Source organism: Nicrophorus vespilloides, unplaced genomic scaffold (genome assembly GCF_001412225.1).
Source record: "Nicrophorus vespilloides isolate i.1.1-1 unplaced genomic scaffold, Nicve_v1.0, whole genome shotgun sequence".
Taxonomy (NCBI): Eukaryota; Metazoa; Arthropoda; class Insecta; order Coleoptera; family Silphidae; genus Nicrophorus; species Nicrophorus vespilloides.
Genome location: NW_017099791.1, coordinates 176,956 through 204,194, shown reverse-complemented (window position 1 = coordinate 204,194; position 27,239 = coordinate 176,956). Strand labels below are relative to the sequence as shown.

The following is a 27,239-nucleotide window of genomic DNA, read 5'->3' as shown; positions in this document are numbered from 1 at the left end:
AAACAATTTGAGTAAATCAGATTAAGAACAAGTCTTACCTAAATGAGCTTGATGAGGTTCGGCCAATTGAACCAAAGCGGAATCTTTCTTGTTGTACAAAATCTTCACCCTTTGCACATCCCCATAGACACCTAAAATAATGCCATCAATTAGAAGAGAATAACACGACACATCCTGTCATAAATTCAAGCAGACGTAAGAAAAAAAAAATCAATGAGAATATTTCGTTTGCTTGTAAATTCTACAAAACTGAAGCCGGATTTACCTTATCCGCAATTAATAATTAAATCAAAACTGTAACAAATATTTAATAATAATAATAATTAAAAAAAAACGCTTAAAATCTAAACTAATGAAATAAATAAGAGAGATTAAATGTAGAGAATTTAGAAAAAGTTTGGATAAACCATGCAATAATAAAAATGAAATAAACGAGAAGTTTTCGAACGAATCTTGGGTGTACAAAACATCGAGTGAACCGGACAAGACTAAGGCAGAGTAAGCTTCGTTTGAGAAACAACACAAATATTTCACGAAAACATATAACATCAACTTGACGAGACACAAAGAATGAAATTGTTTATTTTTTTTTTGTTGTTGCAATAAATAAAATAAACTTTTTTTGTTTGTGATATAAAAGATAATTATAAGAATCCAACTCATTTCATGTTTCATGTTCTGTAAATAGAATGGTTGTAGTATGTTGTCTGGGTGTTAGATTGGATTAGGAAAAGTATTAAAAAATATATATATAAATCAATCAATCAATCAACATACCATGCGTAGTTTGAAAAAGTAAATAAATAAAATAATTGTATGAATTGGATTATTAATCTGAGTAATCTTTTGGTATGTTATGAAAGCGTTGCAGGCTCAGGTGAAAATACATTTTTGGCAGCTGCTGCAACACTTTCAAGATGAACTAGATGATATACTTAGTTTGATAGTAGCTGTGCACACGTACCAAATAGGGTAAAGAGAGCGTCAGGCGTGACCATCTACGAAAGAGAAAGATGACAGTAGTAATATGTAAAAAACGGAGTACACAGAGGGAGTTATTAAAATATAATAAATAAAATTAAAAAAAAAACAAAAACAATAAATAAATCGATATGTTTACAGCAAGTTTAGATAATAGATTTATATGAAGGTCAGAGATGAATATTATTAGAGATATAAAAGCTGTAGAAATATCGATGTTATTGTATAGTACTTTTGTTTTACGTACTTAGTATATTAAAATAAATATTTGAAATAAATGAACAAACACTACATTAGAATGTCAGAAGCGTTTCAATTGAAAGTCATTAATTGCAAACGAAAACACAAACAGAAATGAAAAAAATACTGCTACGAAAATCATAAATAATTTAAAAAAATATATAGTAACTACATTAAAGTAAATGTACCAAAAACTGTATTAATTTTTATATAAATATATAAAAAGAATGTTAGATATAGTGATATATATAATTCAATACCTTTGATGTACATTTACTTACTAATAATTCATTTGCAATTAATGACTTTTGTATGCAGAAAAATATGTTCGAAGGCCACAATATAGATGAAATTATACATTAAAATGAAAAAAAAAAACAATATTTCTGTGGACGGTAAATACAATCTAATGTTGTGTTTAGTGAAACGAACAATAATGAAATTAAAAATAATAATAAACAATCAAGATTGTTATTATCAATTTGAAATAAGAAATAAATGAAATAATAATAATAAAACTTCAAGAAACATAAAATTATTAGTACTAGAACTCGAATTCAAATATGGTACTGTACAAAATTAAATAAGGGTTGTTGCCTTATGCAATGATTTAGTCTGATTGGAAATATTGCATAAGAGATCAACGCTGGAGAGTTAACAGATTTGGAGCTTTGTTTAAGAAGATTGAGTTAGTATTGTTTTTTTGTTGCTGTTGCAGGATGACTTACTTCTTCGTTGAGATTGCTGACTAACAACACGGTGGCTAAAGAGAGTCCCGGCGTTGCGAGACCTCTCAAACCTGGGGTTGTCTGGCCGAGGGCGAATCCTCCTAGGCCGGGAATACCACCGGCTACACCACCTGCGTATGGGGTAGCTAATGGGGATGCGAGGCTGTGCATGAACGGACTGCTCAATACACCTGGAGCACCAGCTAATAAAGAATCTAGAATTAAAAATAATTACACGGAACTTTCTCAATATTTTGCTATTGGCGTATTGCCACTGTTTATGTAATTTAGATTGATCGTTACCTGTCAGTCTTTCCCTAGCGAGTCTAGGTTGCGCTGCTAGCAAGAGGATGTCTGCGCCCAGACCTCCGGCTAAGCCTCCTCCTAATGTGGCCAGTTGGTCATTCGAATCACCTGTTGGAAGGTTGGGATTCGTGTAGTCTCTAGACTTGTCGTTATTATATTTGACGTTGAGGGCGGTCATCTTCGAGTAGTCGATGCGGAGGGTGCAGCAGCTGTTGTAGATGTTCTGGCCATCCAAGGTTTGCTTAGCTGCCTGCGCGGACTGCGTGTCCGGGTACTGGATGAGCGCTTGGAATGAATTGTTCTTGGTGAAGGTGACGATCTTGAGGACCTTGCCGAATCGTTGAAATATCACGTGGAGTATTTCTAAACTGATGGGATAAATCATGTGCTCGATGATGACTCGGAGGACGGTGTTTGGACCGCCTTGGATGTCCTGGCCGTTGGTCAGCGGCGTCACAGGTGTTACAGCTGGAGTGCCTCCTGGTTGGGTTCCGCTCATAGCTTGTGCAGCTTGAAGGGCTGCTTGGGCCGAAGCGTTCTGTAACAACACATTCATTTACAATTAATTACATATTTCACAACTATTACAAATTTCAACAAATAATATTATTATTTCTATTTTATATAAAAACCTGTAAAAGCTATGGAATTCTAGGAGAAGTATTGTTTCAACCATAAATAGTTTTGAAACTCATTTAATATATGAAGTTTTCAACATATTCAGTGATGCATGTTTATATTAAACTTGATTACTAGAAATGTGAGGCAATTTTGGCAATCACTTTACTGGCGTTATAACATACGTCCGAAACTATAGCGCAGCTATGAACATAGCGTTAATTGGTTTTGACCCCAGGATTTTTCGGGTGGTTTAACCCATGATGCGGGGTGGATGAGTCAGAGAGACGGTCATAATAAAAAAAAAGTCTTAATGGGCAATTATGATTTTGGCATCGGGGCAAAACCGAAAATGATGCAGGTAAATGCGTTATATGTTCGCAATGCGGTTTTGAACCGCCGTTCTAATTATACGCAAATTCAGCTGATAAACCGCCGCCATAACTGACACACCGAAAGCCGCCCCCGAATCCCCGACGAAATTAATATACAATGAAATAATCCCCGGGCCTAGACCATCCCCTTCCAACCACCACATCAAAACCAACCCCCTCCCCCCGCCACCAACCAGTTTTCCCGCCGTAACTGGATTGCGATTTAATATTTAAAAATTAATTTCCGCTTTTCTTTTTTTTTTTCTTTCTTCTCCTTCTGTTACGCCTGAAATTATTGCAATAACGAGACGAGAGCCCATCCAAAACGAAGATAGGGACCGAACCCAACCCTCATCTCCTCCAAGGGAATGAAGAAACAAGTACTTCGCATTATTATTCATTCGATTCGAAATCAAGGCAATTATTTTACGACGGGAAATTTAAAGGAGCCGACACAAAAAAAAATCCAATTTTCCCTCAACAAGATGAGATCCCCAAAAGTTTTGGCATTGTTATTATTATTTCATACACCATTTTTTTTTTCACTAACCCTCGTGATTTGCATTTAAACGCTCTTCAAATTAGAACTTTTTGATGGACTCTAGAAATTCAATTTCGTTAAACTGATGATCATTAGCGCCTCTTTCTCTTCATATATATATACTTTTTGTTTGCAACAAGCTAATGGTATGCTTTTTATCATTGTATTTGCGTAAGTCTGCCAAAAAATGTCGGTATAAAAGAGTCTTTCTCGTTTTTATTTTATTTTCTGTGTATACGGGAGTTGGAAACAATAGGGGCACGAAATCCCCACTGCTAACAATGCGGGAGTCATTAACACTTTGAAAGTGACCAATTACGAGGCGAGTGTTGCTCGGTACGTCATTATCTTATACCTCGCAACACTCAGGGCTATATTCCCGCAAATCCCTGATACCTATACTCCATGTCCAAATAAAAAAAAAGAGGGGAAGGCGCGCCACAAAGACCCTTATTTAATTAATTATATTTCCACTGAAAATAATTAATTCATGCAGCGCTAACATTCCATACAATTATTAATTTATTAAGTATTTATTGTAATTATATATGTTGGAATACCAACATTAATTAAAGTCGCCACGAATAGTATAAAAGAGCAACATTGTAAACATAAATCAGCTTCAAGATGGATGTTTACCTGCAATTACCTATATCTTGTTTGAAGATTTCTGGGATGTGGCCCATCGATCACGAGAGTCCCAAAATGTACAAGTACTACGCTTATACCATTCGTTGCCTTTGCTTCATCGGGCATATATTAAATCACAAGAAAATAATTTCATCGTTCAATACAATTTCGATGGAAAATTTCGCGCCTATGGTAAGCGTTAATCTCTTGCACATAGCGTTTTTCATGAAAATTCGATCAATTTGGAACACCTACAACCATGGTTTAGTAACGGAAATACGAGAAACCGAAGCCAAAATCTTTAAAAGTGGAGATTCAAATTTAATAAACATGTATAAGAGGAGTTGCAAGATTTGCAAAGTATTGAACTACATCCTAATCATTTGGGCACCTTTTGTGGATATTTCCTTGATAGTTACAGTTCCGATCATGACCAATTGCAAATTAGGTTCTGAATTTAACTGTACGGAAAGCACATTCTCTTACGAAATTTGGCTACCTTTAAATAGGTTTGTAATTAATAATTATAAGACAAATATAATCATTTTTTTTTTATATTAGGGATAATCACTTTAAGATAATTTGGATTGTAAGTTCCATGTTTCTATCCTACATGGCAGTGATTGTCGTCGCCGTTGATAATTACCTAATAGCACTGTTGATTTACATCTATTTCCAACTGAAGATAGTTTGCTATTACTTCAAAACCATAAAGTCGGACGAACGTCCTGAAGTCATTAGGGAAACGCTGCGGCGGAACATTATAGCCCATAATAAAATTATTACGTAAGTAACGAGATTTGTTCGAAATACTAGATTCTGTGTTTTAATTTAGCTTCGCGCAAACTCTCGATGATAATATGAGAAATGCCGTTTTTGTCGACTTCGCTATTGCCTCTGTGCGTTTGGGATTGGGGAAGTTCTACATAGGCGGTTCCGGGGGATTCGAATTATTTTCAGCTGTGCAATACTTCGGCATCCTTCTAACCGAGCAATTCTTCTATTATTGGTGCGCCAACGAGGTTTCCTTCATGGTAAATACGTAATTCCAGTCTCAAGGAGTTTAAAAAAAACTTTTCAAATTTCTAGAGCACTGAAATCCATGACGCCGTCTGGATTACAGATTGGTATAATATCTCACCGAACTTTATCCGAGATCTACGCATGGTTCTCATGAGATCACAGAAACCAATTTATATGCATGTAGGACCATTCTATACAATGACCATAGGCTCATTTATTGGGGTAATATCAATTTTATTTTCATATTTTTCATATTTCAGAAAGACATTTCCACTTTTAGTTTTTTCTATAATAAATCTTATTTTTTTCTATCAAATATTTCCATTTTTGTCTAGTAAAAAGGCATCTCATTACACAACTTTCTATGTATATTTTACATATGTTTTTATTTGATTAGGAGCAACATTTTGTACAACATTCTAGTATTAAAGTCCAAAACGGAGCATTGTTAACAACGATATAATGGAACTATAACGTAGTCTGATTAATTGCTATATTTCATAATACAAATAGAACGTGGAGTTTATGTAGGTCCATATAGCGTAGGAACGGAATTAACTTGGTTTTATTTTAGGTGCTTAAAGCTACAATGAGTTACGCAACATTGTTGCAGGCGACGCAGGAGGACGGTCCTGAATGATTCCCAAATGCGGCATAAAAGTAATGAAGCGTCCTTCATGTGTTACATTCTTTAGTGAAAATCATAATAAATTTAAGATCTCGCAGACTTTATATAACTAATTAAACTAATTAAATTTTAAAATAATTCAATCAAAAGGAAAATCATTAATTGTATTAATTTACACTAAATCTAGTCAACTGTAATCAATTATTTCTCGTTCATTAATTTTAATTTAATGCGCAAATAAATGTATTTTTTTAATAAATATAAATGATTGAAGATGTATGAAAATATTTGGTTATTTTCAGAATTAATATTTGTATTTGAAGGGATTTTTTTTTCATAACAAAGAAAAGTTGGTTCTATTGATAAAGGCCACTGGATTATGAAGACTACAATGCGAAGGGTTAATTAGTCAAAGGATTTTGCAGAAAATATTTACAATTCGGATGTAAGCATATTTAAATCCGAAGGAGCGGTAAAAATAAAAATAAAACGAGGATTGGGTTGGGCTCTGCCACAATGGGTTGAGAGAGAGACAATGAGCCTGAAATCAGCGTTTAAAATTTCCATGACAATAGAGGATGGGAAAACATGGATTAGCGGCGTGAAGCCATTTAACCACTGGCCGCAGCATTTGTTTCCCACCCCCATCACGCGCTAATTAGTGAATCATCCCTCACAGCGATGTTTCATTCAAAAAAAATAAATAAATAGAAGAATAAAGGAAGAACACCTTCCGCTTTCATTTGTATTGTTTTTTTCTTCTTATTCTGTCGGGTTAAAAAATGCGATTACGTAAAACTGGCAGAGGATAAACGGGGGTGGCCGTGCATCATAATAATAAGTGGCCTCATTAATTTGCTTCTACGGAAAGGCGTGTGTAACAGAGACAAAGAGAGAGAGAGTTTAAATTGCAGGCGTAAATCAATTAAAAATCGGTTTCGGCGAGTAATTCTTCCGTCTTAATTGAAACAGACACGCCTGTTTCCCTGTGCTCGGCCCTTTCATTTCGGACGCAATTAAAAAGCTATTTGCAATCTTTTAATGGACCGCAAATTGAAAACGCAGAATACGAGCCACCTCCCTTTGAATACAAGGAAAAACATCATTACGCTTAATGGAAATGAATCGAATTTGAACAATTGCGGTGATGGTGGATGCGCCAGGCGAAGAGGAAACACATTAATTTCGATCGGGACGAAATTTTTTGACGTGGACAAAAATAAAAATAACCTCCGTCGAGGAGATTGATCCTGAAGCTACCCCAGGCAGCATCATTTTGTGTACGAATCGCCGGCAATTTCATACAAACGCCGACTATTAATCATGCAACACTCGCAAAAGGAAAAAAAATATATATATAACAGCGAGCCTTGTGTGTGTGTATCTATTGGAGCTACAAAGAAAGGGCAAAAAAAAAGGTACAACATTGTGTACGGATGGAAAGGTATTTGGTGTACACATCCACCTGTTCCATTTTTGCCTTTCATAAATGATTCTCAAAAACTTGATATTTATCCACAATAAATACACGCAGCTGCTCCACTTCGCGTTTTCTTCCGCCCCCTTGGATGTTTTGTTACTTTTGTTATTGCTATCCAAAGAGGGTAGAATGAAATATCTATATTTTGATTAATGTTCATCGGATTCTCATTTTTTTTTGTGTATTTCAATCATTTACTAATATTTAAAGGAATCAACAACAAAACCTTCTAAATTAAATATTAACATTTCCTTTTCACAAACTTATTATGACATTTTTGTGATATTATGAAATAGTTGCAAACTTTCATACTTTACATAATATACAAATATTTAAGTTCCAGTTTAAATTTTGATGTAATTAGTCACTTCTTTTCGACTTACGATAGTTCTGAATCGTCGGACATAAGTCGAAATTAATATAAATTAAAATTTATATAATAAAAACTATAATGGACAAATATATGAAAATTAATTTAATTGACTTTTTTATCGTAAGTGCGAAAAAACGTAAGTTATGGTAAATCAACTAAATATTAGATAAGTGAAATTGTGTATAGTAAATTGAACTTTAAAATACTGTTGAATGGTAAATGTATTTATATGTCAAAATTAATATAATTGTATTTCCTTTTGTCGCAAATGCGAAAAGTCGTATGTCGAAAACTTATTGTATATCAAGATAATGTTAATAATTTATTGATAATAATTTATAATTAATACTGCGATTGAAATATAAATATTAAGTGATCAGTAATTATTTAAATTTTACTTATAGATAGGTGTAATTGTGGACAGTAAATTGAACTTTTAATTACCCTTTTAAATACTGTTGAATGGTGAGCAATAATGGATGTTCTGTATAATTGGTTGATTTTAATAATAATGAATTAACGAGCGTGTGCGTTTTGAAAAAAAAAAGAATCAATTAATGTGTGCAAACATAATGGGCTAATGGGCTGAAAAAGCAACAACAAAGTATGTTCACGCAAAAACGGAAATTAACGCCATATACACACACACAGACAAACGCGCGCGCGCCGCAATTAAATTTTAAATGAAATTATTATATAATTGAACGCGCGGCCGGCAATTAACACCAGCCGCGGTAATGGCTTCAACCTGGGACTATCACCCTTTTCTCCATCCCCTCGGTGAAAGAGTTTTTAAATTAAAAAAGGTAAAATTGATAGTAACTTACGGCATTCGAGTGCGTTTGATCGGTTTTGAGCTCCTTGTGATTTGAGTATTGGACGTAGACGGCTCTGCCCCTGAGCTGAGCCATGCAACTTCCGAAGTAGTTAACCATCGTTGTTGCTGAGGTCTCGTCGCCCATCTCGAGGAACGCCTGGTTCTTTCCCTTCAACACCAGCACGTTCGTGACACGGCCGAAAGGTATACCCAGGTGGATTATCTCTGCCTCGGTCACGTCGTTCGGGATGTTCCTGATGTGGATCACCCTCGACGGCTTTCCTACATTCTGCTCCAGTTTAACCTGTTCAAAACACAAGAAACAAAGTTGATTAAAAAGTTTAAACATATATTATAATTTAGTAAGTTGTTGCTTTTATATTACAGTTACTAATTATAATTAGTGGTGGAACTATAAGTGGCCCAAATAAAAATTGTTTAGGACCCTCAAGTACTAAAAGTAACTGTTCTCTAGGGCCCACGACTTTTTTAATGTGGCCACCCCTTTCATCTTTTTTTAACTGTTGATTGGGACTCTATGATTTTCTATATTTAAAATCAGAGAAAAATTTGCGAAATGACATAAAATTTGTTTAAGTACCCCAAATTTGATTAACCCTTATGAATCCACACCTGGATACTTAAAAAATCACAAATATTACAAATATATTTCAGGTGGGACAAAATTTTAAAATTTTGCCACTGCATTATACTAAATATTAGGACAAAAAGATCAATAGATGTGGATGTAGAAATAAAAATTTCCTTTATTTATTGTTGTTTTGTATATTTTTCACTTAATTCCTGCTACATTAGGAGCATTTACTTAAAAAAAAAATATAAAACACATCGAGTTTTATTTGTAGAATTTGAATGGGTAAATTCGTGAAATCATAAATCCATCAATCAATGAGGAGTGTACGGGAAAAAAAAAGTCTGAACCTTGTAAATCAATCTCCGGCCAAATTAATGAATGTTCTGATAATAAAGTTTGAAACAAACAAACAAAACAAAAAATAGGGGATGAAATATATACAGAAAAAAAATTATATATAGGAATAATTGATGGGCGGATTCGATATTGCAACTTCACCTCAGTAATTTAATTCCATTAATAAAAGCTACACAAAATACACGGACGAGTATATTTACTCCGGGCGCGCGATGTTTCCTAACTTTTTTTCGCTTGCTTTTCAACCGCGTGCCCGAGTTATGAGTTTCTTTTTGTCTGCACTCTATCGATTAGTTTCTCTCTCTCTCTCTTTCTCTCTCAAACACACGTTTTTTTGCTTTGTTTCCGACCATTGTCGATATTAGCACAATGCCATCATCGTGTATGTAGTTACGCAAAGCGAAGGGTTGGGATGAAGGGAAAAGCGAACAGTTTTCGGCTGGATGGAAGTTTGTTTTGTTTCGGAAAGGACAAACAACAGCTCATCATTTTTTCAACGATTAAAAGTTAGTTATCTCGTTTTCCCTACATGCTACGAAATACAACAATCCCCTTTTCACTCACATCAATTATTCTGTAAAAAAAAATCCGTTATGTAAGTCAAACGTTGATTCATTAGTTGCCTTTGTTTAGTTCGGTTTTATTATTTATTATATTTTTCTTTTTTTTAATTAAACGACGTTTCCTTTTGTATTAGGTAAAATGTTGGTGTGGTTATTAAAGATTGATAGTATAAAAGGGACGCCCGACGGCAAAAGGGAAAGATGGGATAAAGTTTTCCGAGGAAGGGAAGGGCCTTTTCTCTTTCGTTTTTAATTATATCTTAGTGGTTTCGACGAAATAATGTTATCCCGTTAGCGGCGGACATAACTTTGCGGCGTTGTCGTAAAGAACGCGATATTAATTACAAGAAATAAAGGCCGCAACAATGCAGCCGAGGATCGGACAGAAAAGACCTGAAGGGTGTATGTGTGTTGTATCTATGTATGAGGATCTGGTATATATGTGAACAGTGATAGGAAGAGTAGAGAAAAGTAAATTTCCTCAGGAAACTTCCCATAAACCAACATGTTCTGATCTCCTCGACCAGTGGACAGAAACAAAGAAATAGATTTTTATCTCATCAGCTTGTAATAGTTTTCCACCCTCCTCGTTCATTCCCGTGTATCGGCAAGAGATCAACTTTTAGCACTATGTCGGTCCCTGTTTTTTTTTTGTCTCATCCCCATCATCTCCGGATCCGTGCTTTGTCCGCCCAAGGCCCTTTGATAATGGGATCAAGTTCTTCTTCTTTTTCTATTTTATTTTATTTATTTATTTCCCCTCCCGGATCTTCTTTTAGCCGCCTCAGGTGCGGCATTAACAAAGAATCCTCAGATGTCGCAGCATGCAACTACGGTTTCATTCGGTTGGTTTAATTAAACGTGTCATGAGCCATACAAACCCGCACACGCGAAAAGGATTTAAGTTGCTCGAGGGAAAAACTTTTTTTTTCACGGTGAAAAATTACACTCCAAAATGCGGAAAATGAATGAAACCGGAGGGTGGAAACGCCTGCCACAAGAAGTGCAATCGTAAATCAAACATACCGAGGGTACAAAGTTTTAAACCCCAAAAAAACAAAAAAAAAAACTTTCCGATTTAGAAATTAAAAACTTAGACGCATATTGCACACGCAATTCTAACATAGTCATAAAATTCAATATTTTTTATAATTACAGCAATACCTCGCTTAGTGCGGACTCAAAAAATATGTTTTTTTCCTTTATATAGTTAAGTCTCTTTTTGTCCGTTTTATTTATCTATTTAATTAATTTTTCGATTAGTCCGGTTTTAAACAGTTTGGATGAATCTATAACCCACACTGTGCGAGATATTGCCTTTAGAAATGTGAAGAAACTATAGTTAGTATTCTTAGGTTATGATTATTTAGTATTTTGAATGAAATAAGTTGAAAATGAAATGAAAAACAAAAATTCAATAGGAAATATTTCAAAATCCTGGTAGAAATAACGAAGCTAATTGCACTTATCTACGTTTAAGCAAGCAAATCACAATAAGAACTCTATTTTTATGAAATATCAGTGACATTCTGAAAAATTTAAATCAGAAAGAATTTGCAAACGTTTAAAAAAATGTTACTTTGATTTTATAATCATGAATGAAATGCGATCCGTTAGGTCATTGATCTTAGCTCCAGAAAATGTTAAATTTAATGTGTCATTTTGCATGTATTTATATTTTCGTGTCGTTTACGAGTAATTCCATGTATAAAAAAACATGTTCCACGTATTTAACTGGGAATTAAAAGCGCAAATGAAATGTTACATAAACTTGTAGCAGCGTTTTGTAAAATATTAAATTCACTGCAATAAATTCGCTGTTGCGCTTCGTGCCGCTGCTCTCCTCATTAAAATAGCTTATGCATTTTATTTATTATTACATACTTCAAAACTCATATTAATATCGCTTATTTGTATATTTTCGCATCCGCTTGAAACTAGTTTTTTTAATATATTTATTTTGGTGAAACAAGAAATTAATACATGCTTCGAGTAATACTTGAACTGGATTATTAAATACGCTCATGCAGGAAAAATAAAATTAAAATATCTAAAAACAACTAATGTAGATTAAATAAACATATTATAAAACAAAGTTCGTAAGCAGCTTAAAAAAAATAGTAATTTAGAAGAAATAGCACGACAGAAAGAATGGAAGCTGTGGGCAAAAGTTAAAACCAGGAGGATTAAGAGCTAATTCCCTTGGGTTTAACGGTGGCCATGCAACAGAGTGAGAATCTGCTACATTCCCTTTAATAAAAAAAAAAAATAAGGGATGTCGAAGGATAAGGAAGTATATAGTAAAAGTGAATTGGATTCGAAAGAGGTGTTCGAGCCTTACCTTTTTGGCGCTTTCTTGATTGTTGTTGTCTGTGTGCGGGGCTGACGGAGCCATCACGGATACGTTGGACTGCGACAGTAATTCGTCGCTTCCTCTCTGCAAGTAAAAAATGGGCCACACGTTAATAACAATCTCGTGTGCATTACGTCGCACATTCGCCAGATCCATTCATCTGGACGACCCCCACACTTAAACAGGTCCCCTCCATCCTCATCTCCTTCTCAAGGAACAGTTTAAATCTTTCTCAAACAGGAAGTGGTCCACCCTCGAAATCCTCCTCATCTCTTGAAGATCAAAACGCTTCTCCTTCACATCCAACACGAAGAGTATCAAGGACAGTGTCCACCTGAGAGTAGTGATCACCTCTCGAAATATTAACAACAACTCTCAAGTGGACGCGAGCCTTTATAAATAGAAGAAATAGAAGGAGGACTAATGTCGTCATCCACCATTTTTCAACGACATTTAAACGTCATTCAAATATGGCGCATGACAACAACTTCGAAGAGAGGAGCAAGATTATTTTTTTTATGTAAATTTATTTAGCAAACTACCGGAAATTCGAAGACATAGACAAGCATAAGTATGTGTATAAAAATAAATAATTAAATAAAACAGAAAAGAGATCTACACAATCATTTCGAAATTTGATTTGTATATTGTTCTAAGTACCAACATAAGTAATTAGGTAAGCATGAAACACACACAAAAAATAAAAACAAAAAAATATATAATCTACGACATAACCACAAAACGATATGTCTACTAATGGTTTCAACGTTTTTCCAATTATTAATACAAGTCAAGAACTTACTTTAAGGGCGTAGCGGACTTCTTTAGCTTTGAACATAGTCAGTCGATATTTCAATTGGTTTATTTACTTTATTTTGTTAATAGTTATGATATGCGAATTCGCAACAAACAAACAATGACATTTGTTCTTACGTCACTAACTTTCAGCCTACTTTAATTTATTTTATTAAAGTGTAGAAATTTCATAATTGATTATTTTTTTTACAATATTTAAATTTAAATGAAATGCGTTAGATTTAGTTTGCAAGATTCTCGTTATGTTTATTAGTAAATAATGATTTCAAGAAATTGGGTTGAACGGTTAAAGTGAACGGAAAATGAGTGCATCATTTTTTTTTTGTTTTGCCTGGAATTCCGCGATGCGTCGGAACGGAATGGCGATTTCATTACATTATTTTTTTTTGCTATCGTTCTCTTTATTTGCCCATCCGTTAATTGGCAACCAATAACACATACACAAAAAAAAACAGCGTGGAAAGAACAACAGAATCCATCCGAGCGGATAAACTGCGCATCGAATTGCGCTCGAATAAATATTTATTTGTTTCCGCCAATAATTTTAGTTTTATTAGAAATACTTTAATTGCAAACAAATAAAAAAAAACATATATAAAAATCAAAACAATAGAAACCATAAACGAGGATTTTTTTGTTATTACTTTTTTCATTTAATAAAATAACGGGTTTATTCATAATATTCATGTTTGCTTCTAAACAATAAATAATAAAGTTATGAAAACTCATGATTAAACACTACGTTTTGTACTGTTAATTCAGTTTTAAACTGCATTTCCATTTCAAATTAATTATTTTGTTCATAATAGTCAGCAAAATGAATTTAAACCGGTAAAGTTATTCAACAAATAAATTATTTTGTACTATGAAATTAATATAGTTTTAGTCTATTTTAAATTATATTTAAATTGTTTCGTTCATACATTTTGATTTATAAACCGGTAACCGATAATACGAATAATTCAATACATTTAATTTAGTTTTAGTCTACATTTCCATTTTAAATGTAATTGCAATTGTTTGGATGCTGCGCATAACCAAAGTGGTTACGTTTTGTTTTGATCCAGGAATGCTAGATATTTACTCATTCGGTAATGTTTTGTTTTTTTTTTTAATATTTTTTACGTTGCTGGGAAACCGGAATTCGTATTATAGAATTCCCGGTGCTTTCATCATTTTCCCATGGACAGGAGAAAAACAAATTAAATTGGAAACAAATAATTTTATTTTGAAAAAAAAAACGCGTTCAGAAAATGAAATATAAAAAATTGATACGTTACTAATAAATAGTTGATCAGAAGGAATAACCATTTGTTTCGGCTATAAATAATTCGAGGTTTACGTTTCATATTTTTTTATTATTATTTGTTTCATTTATGTAATACTACTGGTAGAATGGACAACATTTATCGCGCTTCTGCTGTTTCCATTCGTGTGGAGCGTTTGTATTATTTGATTATACATGGGACATGATAAATGGGGCTGTGTTGTTTTTTTTTGTATTCAACGAGAAATATTAATGTATATAATATAAAATATTTATTACGAATACCGCCAGCAATCAATCTTTCCTTTACTTACGTGCAATTTAATCTACCTTTTTTAGTTCGTGTTTGCTTGTTTCAACACACGAACGATTAATTTTATGAATAATAGATACAATAAAAGTGGAATAGAATACATATTTTGAGATTTTAATAAAAAAATAATAATTCACAAATTTTTGTAAATCATTTTAAACAACATTTCAAGTAAATATGAACATTATTTTTTCATTAAATCAAATTAAAGTTAAAATCCAATAAAAATTTGAAAAAAAAACATTTTAACAATTATTTTAAACTTTTGTCCCATACTTGTCCAGAACTAAACTACGTTCTATTTATTTTCTCTTAAAAGTTCCGAGGACTTTAAATTTTAACGTAATATATTGAAATATTATAGAGTTATAAAGATTAAACTACTTTTTTTTTATATAATAAATACAATAACAAATTTACCAAACTTTAATACATATTACTAAACATTATTCAATTAATGATAATAATATCATTGTGGGTTATTGCATTAACAAGAAACTAACGAAATAACTGATTCAAATTGTATTTGAGACAAAATATTAAAGAAATTTGTGCCATTATAAAACTGTGGACTTGTTGCGTAAACATCGATTTTGTGTTGTCTGTGAATGATGAGGAAGGCGGCGGCGGTGGTTGGTAATACAAGAAAGGGAAGAGACAAGTTCAAGGCTTAGCTTGATAAATAAATTCGTAAAACATTCTTTCATTTATTCATTGATCAATAATAATCCCATCGTGCGAGTCGCGTGCTTAGGGGAGAGAACTTTATCTCCTGCTGAAGTGAATTTACCTTCTGGAACCACTCGAATAGGGGATGAGGCATGGAGAGAGAAAGAGCATCGAGGATATAAAATAAAAGGGAGTAGCAGGAGGAAGATTTCTATATGTATGCCCATGGAAAACATTTTTCTGGAGCATTGTTTGAGTGCGTGATGCACACACATACAGTATATAAAAGTTCCCCTTTTCTTCTGCGAGACGCGATGTTTTATTTAAATTTCGCCAGTTACATATTTATAAGCGTCGCGGCGCCCTTTTCCGAAGTGCGAGTAGTGGAGCAAACACCTTCGAACTGCTTATTTGTACAAAGTAGAATCAGCAGAAACAGTAACAGCAACAACAAAATACGTTCTTGTAAGGAACGTATCAAAATGGAAACGGTATTGAACAATACGCAAATCTCCTCCCTTTGTACGTAGAATACCTTTGCATACGTGAGCTCAAAGTCTTCGGGAAAGAAAAACACGTTCAGTATTTCCATTCTTCTGCAAATAAACATTGGTTGGGGGACGAAGAGAAGGCGAAACGGAGCGGTATACATGTTTGCAAATAAATGGGGACAAGTTCGATTTTGTTTACATTTGTAATAGAATTTTTTCATAGACCGATTCATACCTTCTTACAAATACAAACATGCAACGATCAAACAACAATTTCTCAATGCAATAACTTAAATTTATACAAATCCTTCAATTCTCTCACAATTTTACAAATAATTAAAATAAATAAATTTCTAAATTTATAACGAAATATTTACTGATATTTTTCGGCAATATTTTTTTTTATATTTATAGTAAGACTTGACTTTTGTAAGTATCAAAATCATTTTAATAAAATTTTATAAATTCATGTGAATAATTGCAAAATATTTTTTTTTTGGTGGGACAAATGAAATAAAATATAAATTCTCTTTGAAATAGAAACGTCGATGGTTCAAAATGTAGCAAATCGAGGAGCTCGTTAATAATGTCGAGAGTTTGAAATGAAAACGCGAAATTTTCACACCGGAAAATTCATAAACTGAATCGGAATAAATGAAAAAAAAAAAACCGGATCGCATTGAATAAATATTTCGGCGGTGATTGATGCGTGCATCAACAGGAATCAATAAATGTTTCTATCGAACCTGAACCAACAAAAAAGGAAGAAGCAATTTTAACAGGAAATAATAAAACGTCAAGGAATTCGTCAAAAGGAAGCGATCCCTGTGTTCCTTTTTTTTGCCTTTCTTGTCATCTCTTGAGTTCAGGTTTTGTGGGGGAGGTGAGTGTGGTCCATTTTTATATAGTGCAATTCCTATTATTGCTAGCAATTTATACCAGAAAGCAATCGTTTCGATATGTGAAAATCTGCTTTCGCATCCCTTCGGCACCGTTTCCCATTGATTTTCTCTCTTTCCCCCAATTTCCGAATGTCCCACCAAAACCCACTCACTCTCTCTCTCTCTCTCTTGCACACACTCTCTTACGCTACTCGCATCACTTGCTCCGCCACACAGGAACCAATGATGTGCATCATTGACATTCTGGCAAAAATAAAAATGTTGATATATATATATACAGGAGGAAATCATCTATAAAGAATTGGAAAGAGCCAAAATCAAATAATTGTGTATCAGAAAAACAGCAAAGGCAACAAATCAGGAAATTTTATTATCAATCGGCCTTGCACTGATAAAAATGAAACTTCAGCAGCTTTTAAGAATTTGATAAATCTTTTTATGTCGAGATACAATTTCAATATTTCTCTTTAATCAGATTTTTTTCTCTATACTACAACGTTTATAACCATATTTCCAATAGAATTTTTGTTTTGACGACAAAAAATGTTTTCGAAATATTTTCTTAATAATATTAAATTTGTAATACTTTTCAAATAATTTCACTCAATTAGTTATTATTTCACTCAATAAGTTCGTAGGATGACATATATATGGCGCCACTATCGACAAATCCATATGATTTTTAGGAAGTACCAACCTTCAGATGACGCCTGTCAAAATTTTCATTTGTCTGATTTGGGCAGTGATATAATCTGTTTTTTTATAATTTTCTTCTTACTATAATGTAATGTTACATCCAGACTATCCATGGATGTTTGGCGTAACTAAATTGAAACTATTGTGAAGAATAGATGGCAGCACGGTATACATTTGAGTCTTATTTAGTTTCTTCATTGTTTTTTTTTTAAATTTAGTATGTGATTTAGTGATACTGGCGGCAATAGCTAATGTATTATTCTAATGTTGATTTCACATGGGTCAATTATAGAGGTAGTATATACTATGTATAGATGGCAGCACGGTTTGCAATTGATGATAGTTCAGTAAAAGGTAGTGTTGTAATTAGTATGGCAGAGACAGATCAAATTAATGAAATATTATCTATTAATTTGTCGGGAGGGATGAAAATACGGAGGGGGTGGCATTTAATTGAATAATAGCTGACACGACGTCGTGTGTGGCGACGAAATGAGAATCTCGTTTTCCCACCTGGGTTTGTATGATGGAGAGGGCCTTATCGAATCCTCGCAGCGCTGTGGTGTGAGGTGTGCGCTACCGTTGCCAAAACCAACCAACCAAACAACCTCCCCTCGCAGAAAGCTAAATACATTTCTATTTATACTTAGATTGAATATTCATTTGTAATCATATTTTAAGCTCCTTGCCTGAAATTAATATGGAAAATTAAGTGTGAGCGTCCCAGGAGAGAAACGAGAGACTCGGCGGAATTTTATTGACCGAAGGAAATCTTCGGGAAGCTATGGTAATTGGGAGGTGGCGCGTGAAAGCCGAAAGCTTTTGCATTTTGGGGGGGATGATGTGGACTAGAGGCAACGATAAAGTAAAAAAAAAAGTAGAGCTCCGACATCTTCTTCTGAAGAGGTAGAACCAACTTTCCTGGATGAAGAGAGAGAGGCTGTATGTCATTCCCAACGAACAGTGTGTGCATTGAACCAAAAACGGCTGGGATCCATTTCAAACACATGCTTCCTTCCGCTCGGCCACTTACGCCACCCCCCATGCTAGTTACGTATTTATTATCCTTCTTCTCCTTCCTCCACATCCATCCAACACCTCTCCGTTTGCATAACGCGAACCCAAAGCGCGCAACCGTTTTGCTCGCGTTTCATTCCGAGGCATTTAAACTGGAAACGTTCTTATGTAAAGCTACACACATCAATCATCAAACCTAGCACCAGACCAAACGGATGAAAGAGATTTTCACGCTGCAGTTTCACTGTTAATTACGGCGACGAGATACTATTACTGGATGGATGGAAGATGGATGCACGCTTCGCAGTCGCAATAAGTAAATTTGCATTCGCCAACAACAAATAACCCAAACCGCTCTCCGTTACACACATTGTTTTACAATTCCTTATAAACTATTACATCTAAATTTCAGTCTCAAGAACAAAAGATTCAACTTTGCATTTATCCCTTTTGCATATTTCGTTTTTCCCCACATTGAGACTCGGATTGCAGACGAGGGGGGAAAGTCCAGAAAAATGAAAAATAAAAAACACATTTCCAACGGACTTATTCCATGAATACTCTATGCCTCTCTGCATCTCCCCCGGGGGTCGCGGAGGGGAGAACGGAGTGCGCGCGCCCCGCAACCCTCCAACACCGCCACCCCCACGGCACGCAACCGTTCGCCTCATTTACATCCACTTTTCCGTATCCGAATGCGGATTACTGGGTAGTAGGAGGATTCCCACCTGAAACGAAATCACGGACGCCCCCGTAGCAGCACGTGTCCCTGAGCAGAAGTGAAATATCCTGCAGGGAATCCTGCTGCAAAACAAAGCACATCCTGCCCTCGTGCTTCGGCTTAAATTATGTGCGGTGTCCGCATTGACACTTTGCAGAATGTACGAGGCGACTTTAATTTCACTGAATTTACGACGATCGCGTCCGATCCGTGTAAGTGACCCAAAACGTAAATAATTGAAAGGTCCCAAACTCTACATATGTACCGAATTTTACAACTGCTCTGTAATACCAGTATTTATTGCTGACAACATGTGAAAGTCCTTTTGAAAAGCATAAAAGCTTTGATGAATACGTTGTACTTAGTATACATTGATACAGCAGGTGAAATATAAATAGTTATGACAGCGTTTCTTAACGTGCAGCAGATAACAAGAATCAACATATTTCTTTGTAATGAGATCTTAATTTTGACGCCTGAAATATACATAAATCTAAAAACAAGATAATTATTGCATGTTTAAGTTTCATAACTTTCAAGCAGAATTCTGTATTCTTGTAAATTCTGAAAGGTACTAAAATTGTAAGAATGAATTTGTTAAGCCTCCTCGTTTTAAAACCCGGTGAATGAAGAAAAAAAAGTATACAAAATGGACCAGAATAACAGAATGAAAATGGGAGAAGAAAGAAAGAACATTGCATAATTTTCGGTCGCTTAATTGTCGCCCGAAGCGGCTTCGACCGAGCGCCCCCTTTTTTATTTTATTTTAATTAATTTCGTACGGCAATTAGCCTCCACCCCCCCCCCCCTTTGGCGTCGAAAGAGTCCAATGATGAATAGAGAGAAAAAAAAATATATATATAAGGAAGAATATAGCTGGATTCGAAATCACAATGAGGAACGTAGAAAAAACCTCTTTTCATCGTTAAGGTCGATGCGATGATTTCATTCGCTTTTTACGATTTAATTTGGAAAGGGCGGATTTTCTTTTCTCTCTTCATTCGTTGTGTATGTGTTTTTTTTTTCGTCTTTTTTTTTTGCTTGCGCACTATTTTCGAATTTTATTGCGGACGTAAAACGCGCGTTACGCAACGCCGCGAGTCGCTTTTTACTGCGATTTTATTAGTTCGACACTCCTTTTCTCTGTCGACGTTGTGAATCCGCCGTGATTTATAAATAAGTCGAAATCCTGACAATAGGATACATATGAAGACATTTTTCTAAATCTCTTGATATTTATAACAAACATTATTTTCGTCTCAAAACGATGTAATTCAATACAGAATAAAATTCGTACATAATGTTACGTTTCTTAAGTCTACAAATTATTTTTTTGTGAGGTATTCTTCATACAATAAAATCAGAGACTTTTAGAGAGAGAATTAGAGACTTTCTACAAAATGTCTAAATACATGAGAATTTATAAGAAAATAATTAGTTTTGTCTTAACTATTGAAATTTGCAAGATTTTCTAAAATTAATAAGTAAATTACTGAAATTAAAAGTCTAAGTTAAATTTACTTAAGTCCACATATTGTTTTTCTTCCTATTTCTTCGAATTACACCAAAATGAATTCAAATTAGAAAAACTTGTCAATGAAAAAATACGTTTCAACTATATTAAAAAAAAAGCAAAGAAATTGTAACAATCATTACTTTGTTATAAGTTTAATATATCAAATTGTATTGTTGTAATAATGGAAAAATATTTATTAAGTTAAACATTATGAGTCATATTTGTATGGTAATTATAATTAATTAATATTCAATCAATTGCAATTGAATTAATTAAATATATACAAAGGAATGCGCATAACGCAATTAAAAAAACTTCCATTGATAATCTAATTGGATGCGAAGTAAAAATATAAATAAATAAACGTAGATAACTTTAATGAATGGGACAGAATAAAAAAGAAAGTATGTTATTATAATGAAAATTCAAATTCAAAACGATTTGCTTATATGTATGTATCGCAGTAAATATTTAAATTGATACAATTATTTAAATTATTATTGCAGAACGCAAATATTAGTCACAGAAGTCGAGTGTTTCGAATGGAAAACTGATTTACATTAGTAATAATCGTTGCTTTTTTCTATCCCTTTAGTTTTAAATTTGAAGATACAAATTTAGTATGATTTGCTTTAGTAATTATCGTTGCTTTTTTCTATTTCGTTAGTTTTGAATTTGAAGAAATAAATCTAGTAATTGCCATTACATTTTTAAGCCCTTAGTGAACATCGATAAAACAGTAGTTTTGAAGAAGGAAGAAAGTCCGAGGAATTCTTAAAAAACGGACGGCCGAATTATGAATTATTTATTTACGATGTCCGTTCGGGAAAATTGAGGATCAAATCCCAAATGGAAAACCATTTACGCGAAAAACACTTTACGCCGTGCATTCGCAAACGTCTCCGTTTTATTTCCCCATTTTTATAGTCCGAATATTTCCCAACTGTTTTAGGGCCGAAAAGGTCGATGGCTGAGGTCCAAAAACCCTAAGGTTGCTCCTATATGTACAATATGCAGGATTCGTGTAAATGCCGATGTTTTTACGATTCAGTTTTATTGTTTTGCGTCGTTGTCGCATCCATCTGTCGATAACAACAGTTGGTTAGGCTTCTTGTTGCAAAAGAGATGATCATATTTATTCGCACCTGTAAATTTCTATGCGAGACCCGGGAGAAATTTCACCGGTGAGGTCAAGCATTAAGTTTTCTCTTCATCCGATTATGTAGAGAACTTCGTCGGTCTTCTGCCGCAAGCTATAACTACCGCAACAATAAAACGCGCAACAGCTACAACAAGCTAATCCTCGACACCTTATCGATTTTATCCGGCTTCGGTGTGTTTCTGCTCCATCTATTTTAATCCTTACCCAAACGCTAATTCACGCAACGCAACTTCTCTCTCTCTCTATCTTTCCTAATGTCTAGAAAGCAATCCCGTTTCCGCTTTGCCACCGATAACGGAAATGAGCTAATCCACTGCCACTTGATTTATAACATAATCGTTAGTTTTCACTTTGTTTCCAGCAAATCTCTGCGAATTACCAATATCCACCGTCAACGCTAATTGCTTCATTCCTCTCATAACTCTCACAACTCATTTTTTTAATCAAATAGTAATTTGAATATTCAATAAATTACTTCGTGATTAATGGAATTTACTATACACCTATCCTTCGTTTTGAACGGTACTTTATTTACACGTTATGTTCAAAATAAATCTCAAACTTTATACAGTACTTTCTTTACAAGTTTTCAAATGTTTAAATTAAAAATAACCTTTCCTATGCGTTTTTTTTGCATACTTTTCGATTTACAAGTAAATCCTTGTTACGATTTCGTGTAAATCGAGGGATAGATGTATGCTGATATAAAATTCTAATACCAGAAATTTTAATAATTAACTCTTCTATCTTCTATCCGAATACTGCGTAAAATTGTTTTATTTTATATTAGATTTGTTTGCTATTCTTCACAGTTGCAAATCTAAAAAGTTAACTTAATATTTCAATTTGTTTCTTTTTCACTAGTCAATTATGAAATCTCCGATAATAATCAAGAATATTTTTTTTCTAAATTTAGTTTTTAGAAATTTTCATTATAATTCATATTCTTAATGTATACAAATACATTTTGTTGCTAGATTGTTAAGCTTTCTAGTTAAGTTAATAATACCGTTCTATGCTAAAATAACATGTGCTGACTTAATTTGGTTCACTGAAATTCGCCATTTGCTTCAATTAGATCGATCTCTTCTCGGAATGCTGTATTATATTTATTCGATTTATCCGAAGTCGGAATGTATATAGAAGATACAGTAACGAAGCAAATAATAATCTGTGTGATGTTTAATATGTAATTGAATTCTAAATTGGATTCCATTTTAACTAAATAAAATCAGATATAAATTCCTGCAAAATATATAAGAATATTCATGAGTTACTCTGGTATCTTTCATGAAAAAAAAAACATCGTAATGGTTGTGGTGATACATACATTAATAAAAACAATTTCTTTCTTAATCTGCAATTTTTTTTAAAAGTGTTGTTGTACAATTAACTAGTTAATTTTTATAATAATTTTATAGTAAAAATCTGATATAAATTCCTGTGAAATATACAAGAATATTCATGAGTTAATGTGAAGATTGTGGTGATACATAAATTAATATCAATTTTTGTTAATTATAGCTTGTAAAATGTTTTTGCTTACTTTATAGTTATTTTATGAGTTGATATTGTAGTATAAAATAATCAATTAAATATTCAATTGATCTAATTGTACAAATGCCAGTTTAATTAAATAAAATTAGATATAAATACACACGATTTATAATTCGTGTGTATTTACCGCCATTTGTGCAGTAAAGTGTTGACAATCCCAAAAAATCACAATCTGAAGACTAAAAACTGTGATTTATATTTAATTCAAATCTTGAGTTAATTTTGGAACACCCTTTACAAGAATATCCATGAGTTCTATGCTTTTATGTAATCAATGAAAAATATCTTCTTGGTTGTGATAGTTCATAAATCAATATCAACATGTTTCTTTGTGAAGTGGATATCTTTAAATATGTTGCAGACAATTTGTAATCAACATTGATTTTATAGTAAAAAGAAATTTACAATAATTGGGCAGAAATACATATTTTTTATTGTTGTATTAAGGTTTTATTTTCTATTTCTATTGTTACAAAAAATGTTATTATTAGTATTATTACAATAATATTCATATTATTAATGGATATATTCATAATGTTGTTGTAATTTCCATGAAGAAAAAGTCTTATTGGTTGTTAAATCTTTATTTTTCTTTGTATTGTGTAGACCTTTAAATGTGACAATTTGTAGTAAAGTTATTCGTTGACAAAATGCATCTGTAACGTATTAACGTTCGACGTTCCAATTTGTCAGAAGTGATTTTTCTTTCCCTCTTCTTGAAGATGGTTTGTTTTACTCGACGATGATGGAAACGTGGTAAGTGTTCGCAGGGGAAGTTTGCGCTCGCTAAATATAAAAGGTGTTAAAAGTTTGGCAGTTAATCATGCAGGAAGAATAGAGTATAGCGTGAAGAAGAGAGAGAGTGAGATGCACGTGGATGGATGGATTTAACACTTTGTCGTCGGGGTGCTTGTACACAACAACTCGTTGTTGCATCGTTACCGAACTTTTCCCAAACTACAAATGGAATCTGCAGAAACGCTCCAAATTTATGGTCGCATCTTCCCCCCCATTATTATTTTATCTTTTCTTTCACAAGCAGGGGGGTTGCTCTCCCTTTCTTCGTAATAATGGACGGATTAATATCCATTGATAGTATAAACAGAGTTTCGATTACCTGAGCAACCGCTTTTTTTTTTGCTTGTAATAAAGTGCGGACGTAATTGTTTTTCCTGAATCGATTTTCCATGCGGTAGTAATGATGATTATGATGATATTGCGGGGCGTCGCTTGTGTTTATATTGAATATTGCATGCGAACTTCATTTATTCATGGCCCTCGTCATTTCGGGGGTAAAGGAGGATCAATTGTTTGTGACCCTTCCCGGATCCACCTCGTCAAAGGACCAATAATTCATTGTGCATCGTTGGAGGTGTCTCGACCCACCGCTGCGTACCTCTTCGACACACTGCGCCAACTACTGCGTGTTGTTCCCTAGCCGTTTCGCCGGATACACATGATTAATTTTACGTCCACGGAATTGGCCCTTCGTGACGCATCGATTTTCGTTTCTGCCACTTGAACTTGATAGGTAAGGGGGAGGCAAAGGCAAAAATTACCGCAGAGAGAGATCAAGCGGTGATCTTAAGAGATGCGGACACGGAGTGGGCGGATGAAACTCCCGTCCGAATATTTGGGATAACTACTACCAACCACATGACTTGATGTAATCAAAGGAAGAACGTCCACGAATTTCGTAGGAATCTGAAGAGGGTGTGACGCTCAAACCCCTAAACGTTTAAATACTTTAAATTACAAATCTAGACGAATTACATTTTCAGTCATCAAAACTATACTGAATTTACTTAATAACAAATTTGATTATAAACAAATACAACTATATATAACAATTCCGCTTAATTGGGACACCGGTTAATAAAGACAGCCGCTTATTAGAGACAAATCCCGAAGAACGGAAACAAAACCGGGCAATGATGTGTCCCGATTAAGCGGAATCGACTGTATTACTATTATCCATAGCGTCGCTGCAAGGGGTCTGAAAAGGGCGACGGCCACAGGCGCATCATTCGTAGAAGCGGAACTAATAGGTAAAAGTATTGTTTTCTTGAAGGAAGTGGAAATTAAATATTTGGCCTTTTTTTTTCTTTAGGTATAGCGCAAATGAGGTAATTTGTTTTAGTTGCAAGATTTCTTTGCTGCGGCCCTGATTATCCAAGAAAAAAATTGCTACAAGTACACCAGTTTCAGATTTAGTGAATTAAATTTTTGTACAAAATTATTATTTTTTTCATATTTATTTATTTACCAAATAATAGCTATCATAGTAAGTAATAGTATTGTTTTCTTGAAGGCAAGGGGCGCAAATTAATTATTTGTTCCCTTTGATTTCTTGAGATGTGGGCGCAAATTACATATTTTGTCCCATACGCAAAATTTCCTTGCTGCATCCCTGATTATCCAACAAGAAATAGGATATTTTGTCCCAGGCACAATTTACTGAATTAAATTACTATTAGCTCATCATTAATCAATAAGTTTATAAATTATTGAATCAAGTTAACAAAAGTTTGAAAATAAATATGAGTAAATAATTTAGATTAAAATAATTGAAGTTGGCTGTGGTATTACCTAATAAAAGTTATTACATTCTTCGTGCGGATAAATATTACATTTTAATAGAGCGTCTGCGAATTAATAAAAATTCGACTGCAGCGAAACCCGCGTTCTTTTTAATATTGCGGCCGGCTGTTGTCATTATCAACTCTTTTAAAAATTTAATCCCGCAGCCTTCGAACCGTCCCCTCCCCAAAGAAACTTCCCTTTTTCCACATAATCCCCAGCACAGAAAGATGTATTTTAAGACCCTTTTAGAAAAGGGCGTAGCATTAATTGTTATATTTCTTTTACTGCTCTTCAGAAGCTTTCCCCCAAAAAAAACATGCTACATACTTAAAGTGGAAAATTTCCCAAAAGTTAAGATTTCGTAATGAATTTTGTAATAATTTGAATGAATCAAAAAGGATACGCATTCAGTTCGTAATAAAGCAGTGAATAATTGAGTTTGTTTTCAAGATTAATAGTTAAGTCAAAGATGTGTTTTCGTCCTGAGCAAAGGATGAACAAAACCCGTTGGGAAGCGCCTGGACGCAGGGAGCAAAGCTTTCATCTGCAGCATTTAAGAAACTTTGCAATTCTCTTTCCGTCTGCGCTGACAAAGGTGCACCACTTAAAGCGAGTATTTCAGTTCTGCTTATTTATTTCTCTTCTCTCTCTATCTTTTTTTTTGTACTGAAACGAATAATACGTGAAAGCGTTTCGTAGCTTGGAAGGAATCCCATCGACAATAAACCCCTTCAAATAAATCTACCCGCAAGGCGAGAAGAACTGTTATATTTTTAATTTTTCCCATTGAACTGAAAGGTGCATTCACTTCATTCACTTTCAAATCTCTGTCTGTTTCCACAACGTAATGGGCAATTCCTTAAGTACATAAGGTTTTGCATAATTGGATTTTCGCAATTGCACGTCGAGATATTAAAGAATA

At 33.9% G+C, this 27,239-nt stretch overlaps 1 protein-coding gene across 5 annotated transcripts in view; it reads right to left on the bottom strand.

The window, feature by feature from the left end:
• Window positions 1-27,239, bottom strand: part of LOC108565614 (polypyrimidine tract-binding protein 1) — a 196,793-nt gene that overhangs the window by 695 nt on the left and 168,859 nt on the right. For 4 of the 5 annotated variants that reach the window (XM_017925158.1, XM_017925160.1, XM_017925161.1 and 1 more), the window contains 6 exons: window positions 12,596-12,691; window positions 8,750-9,043; window positions 2,253-2,793; window positions 1,950-2,164; window positions 965-998; window positions 39-131 (listed from right to left, as the gene is read on the bottom strand). In XM_017925158.1, coding sequence (XP_017780647.1) covers window positions 39-131; window positions 965-998; window positions 1,950-2,164; window positions 2,253-2,793; window positions 8,750-9,043; window positions 12,596-12,691 — 1,273 coding nt within the window. The remainder of the gene's footprint in view (window positions 1-38; window positions 132-964; window positions 999-1,949; window positions 2,165-2,252; window positions 2,794-8,749; window positions 9,044-12,595; window positions 12,692-27,239) is intronic. The other variant, XM_017925159.1, reaches the window with a different exon arrangement.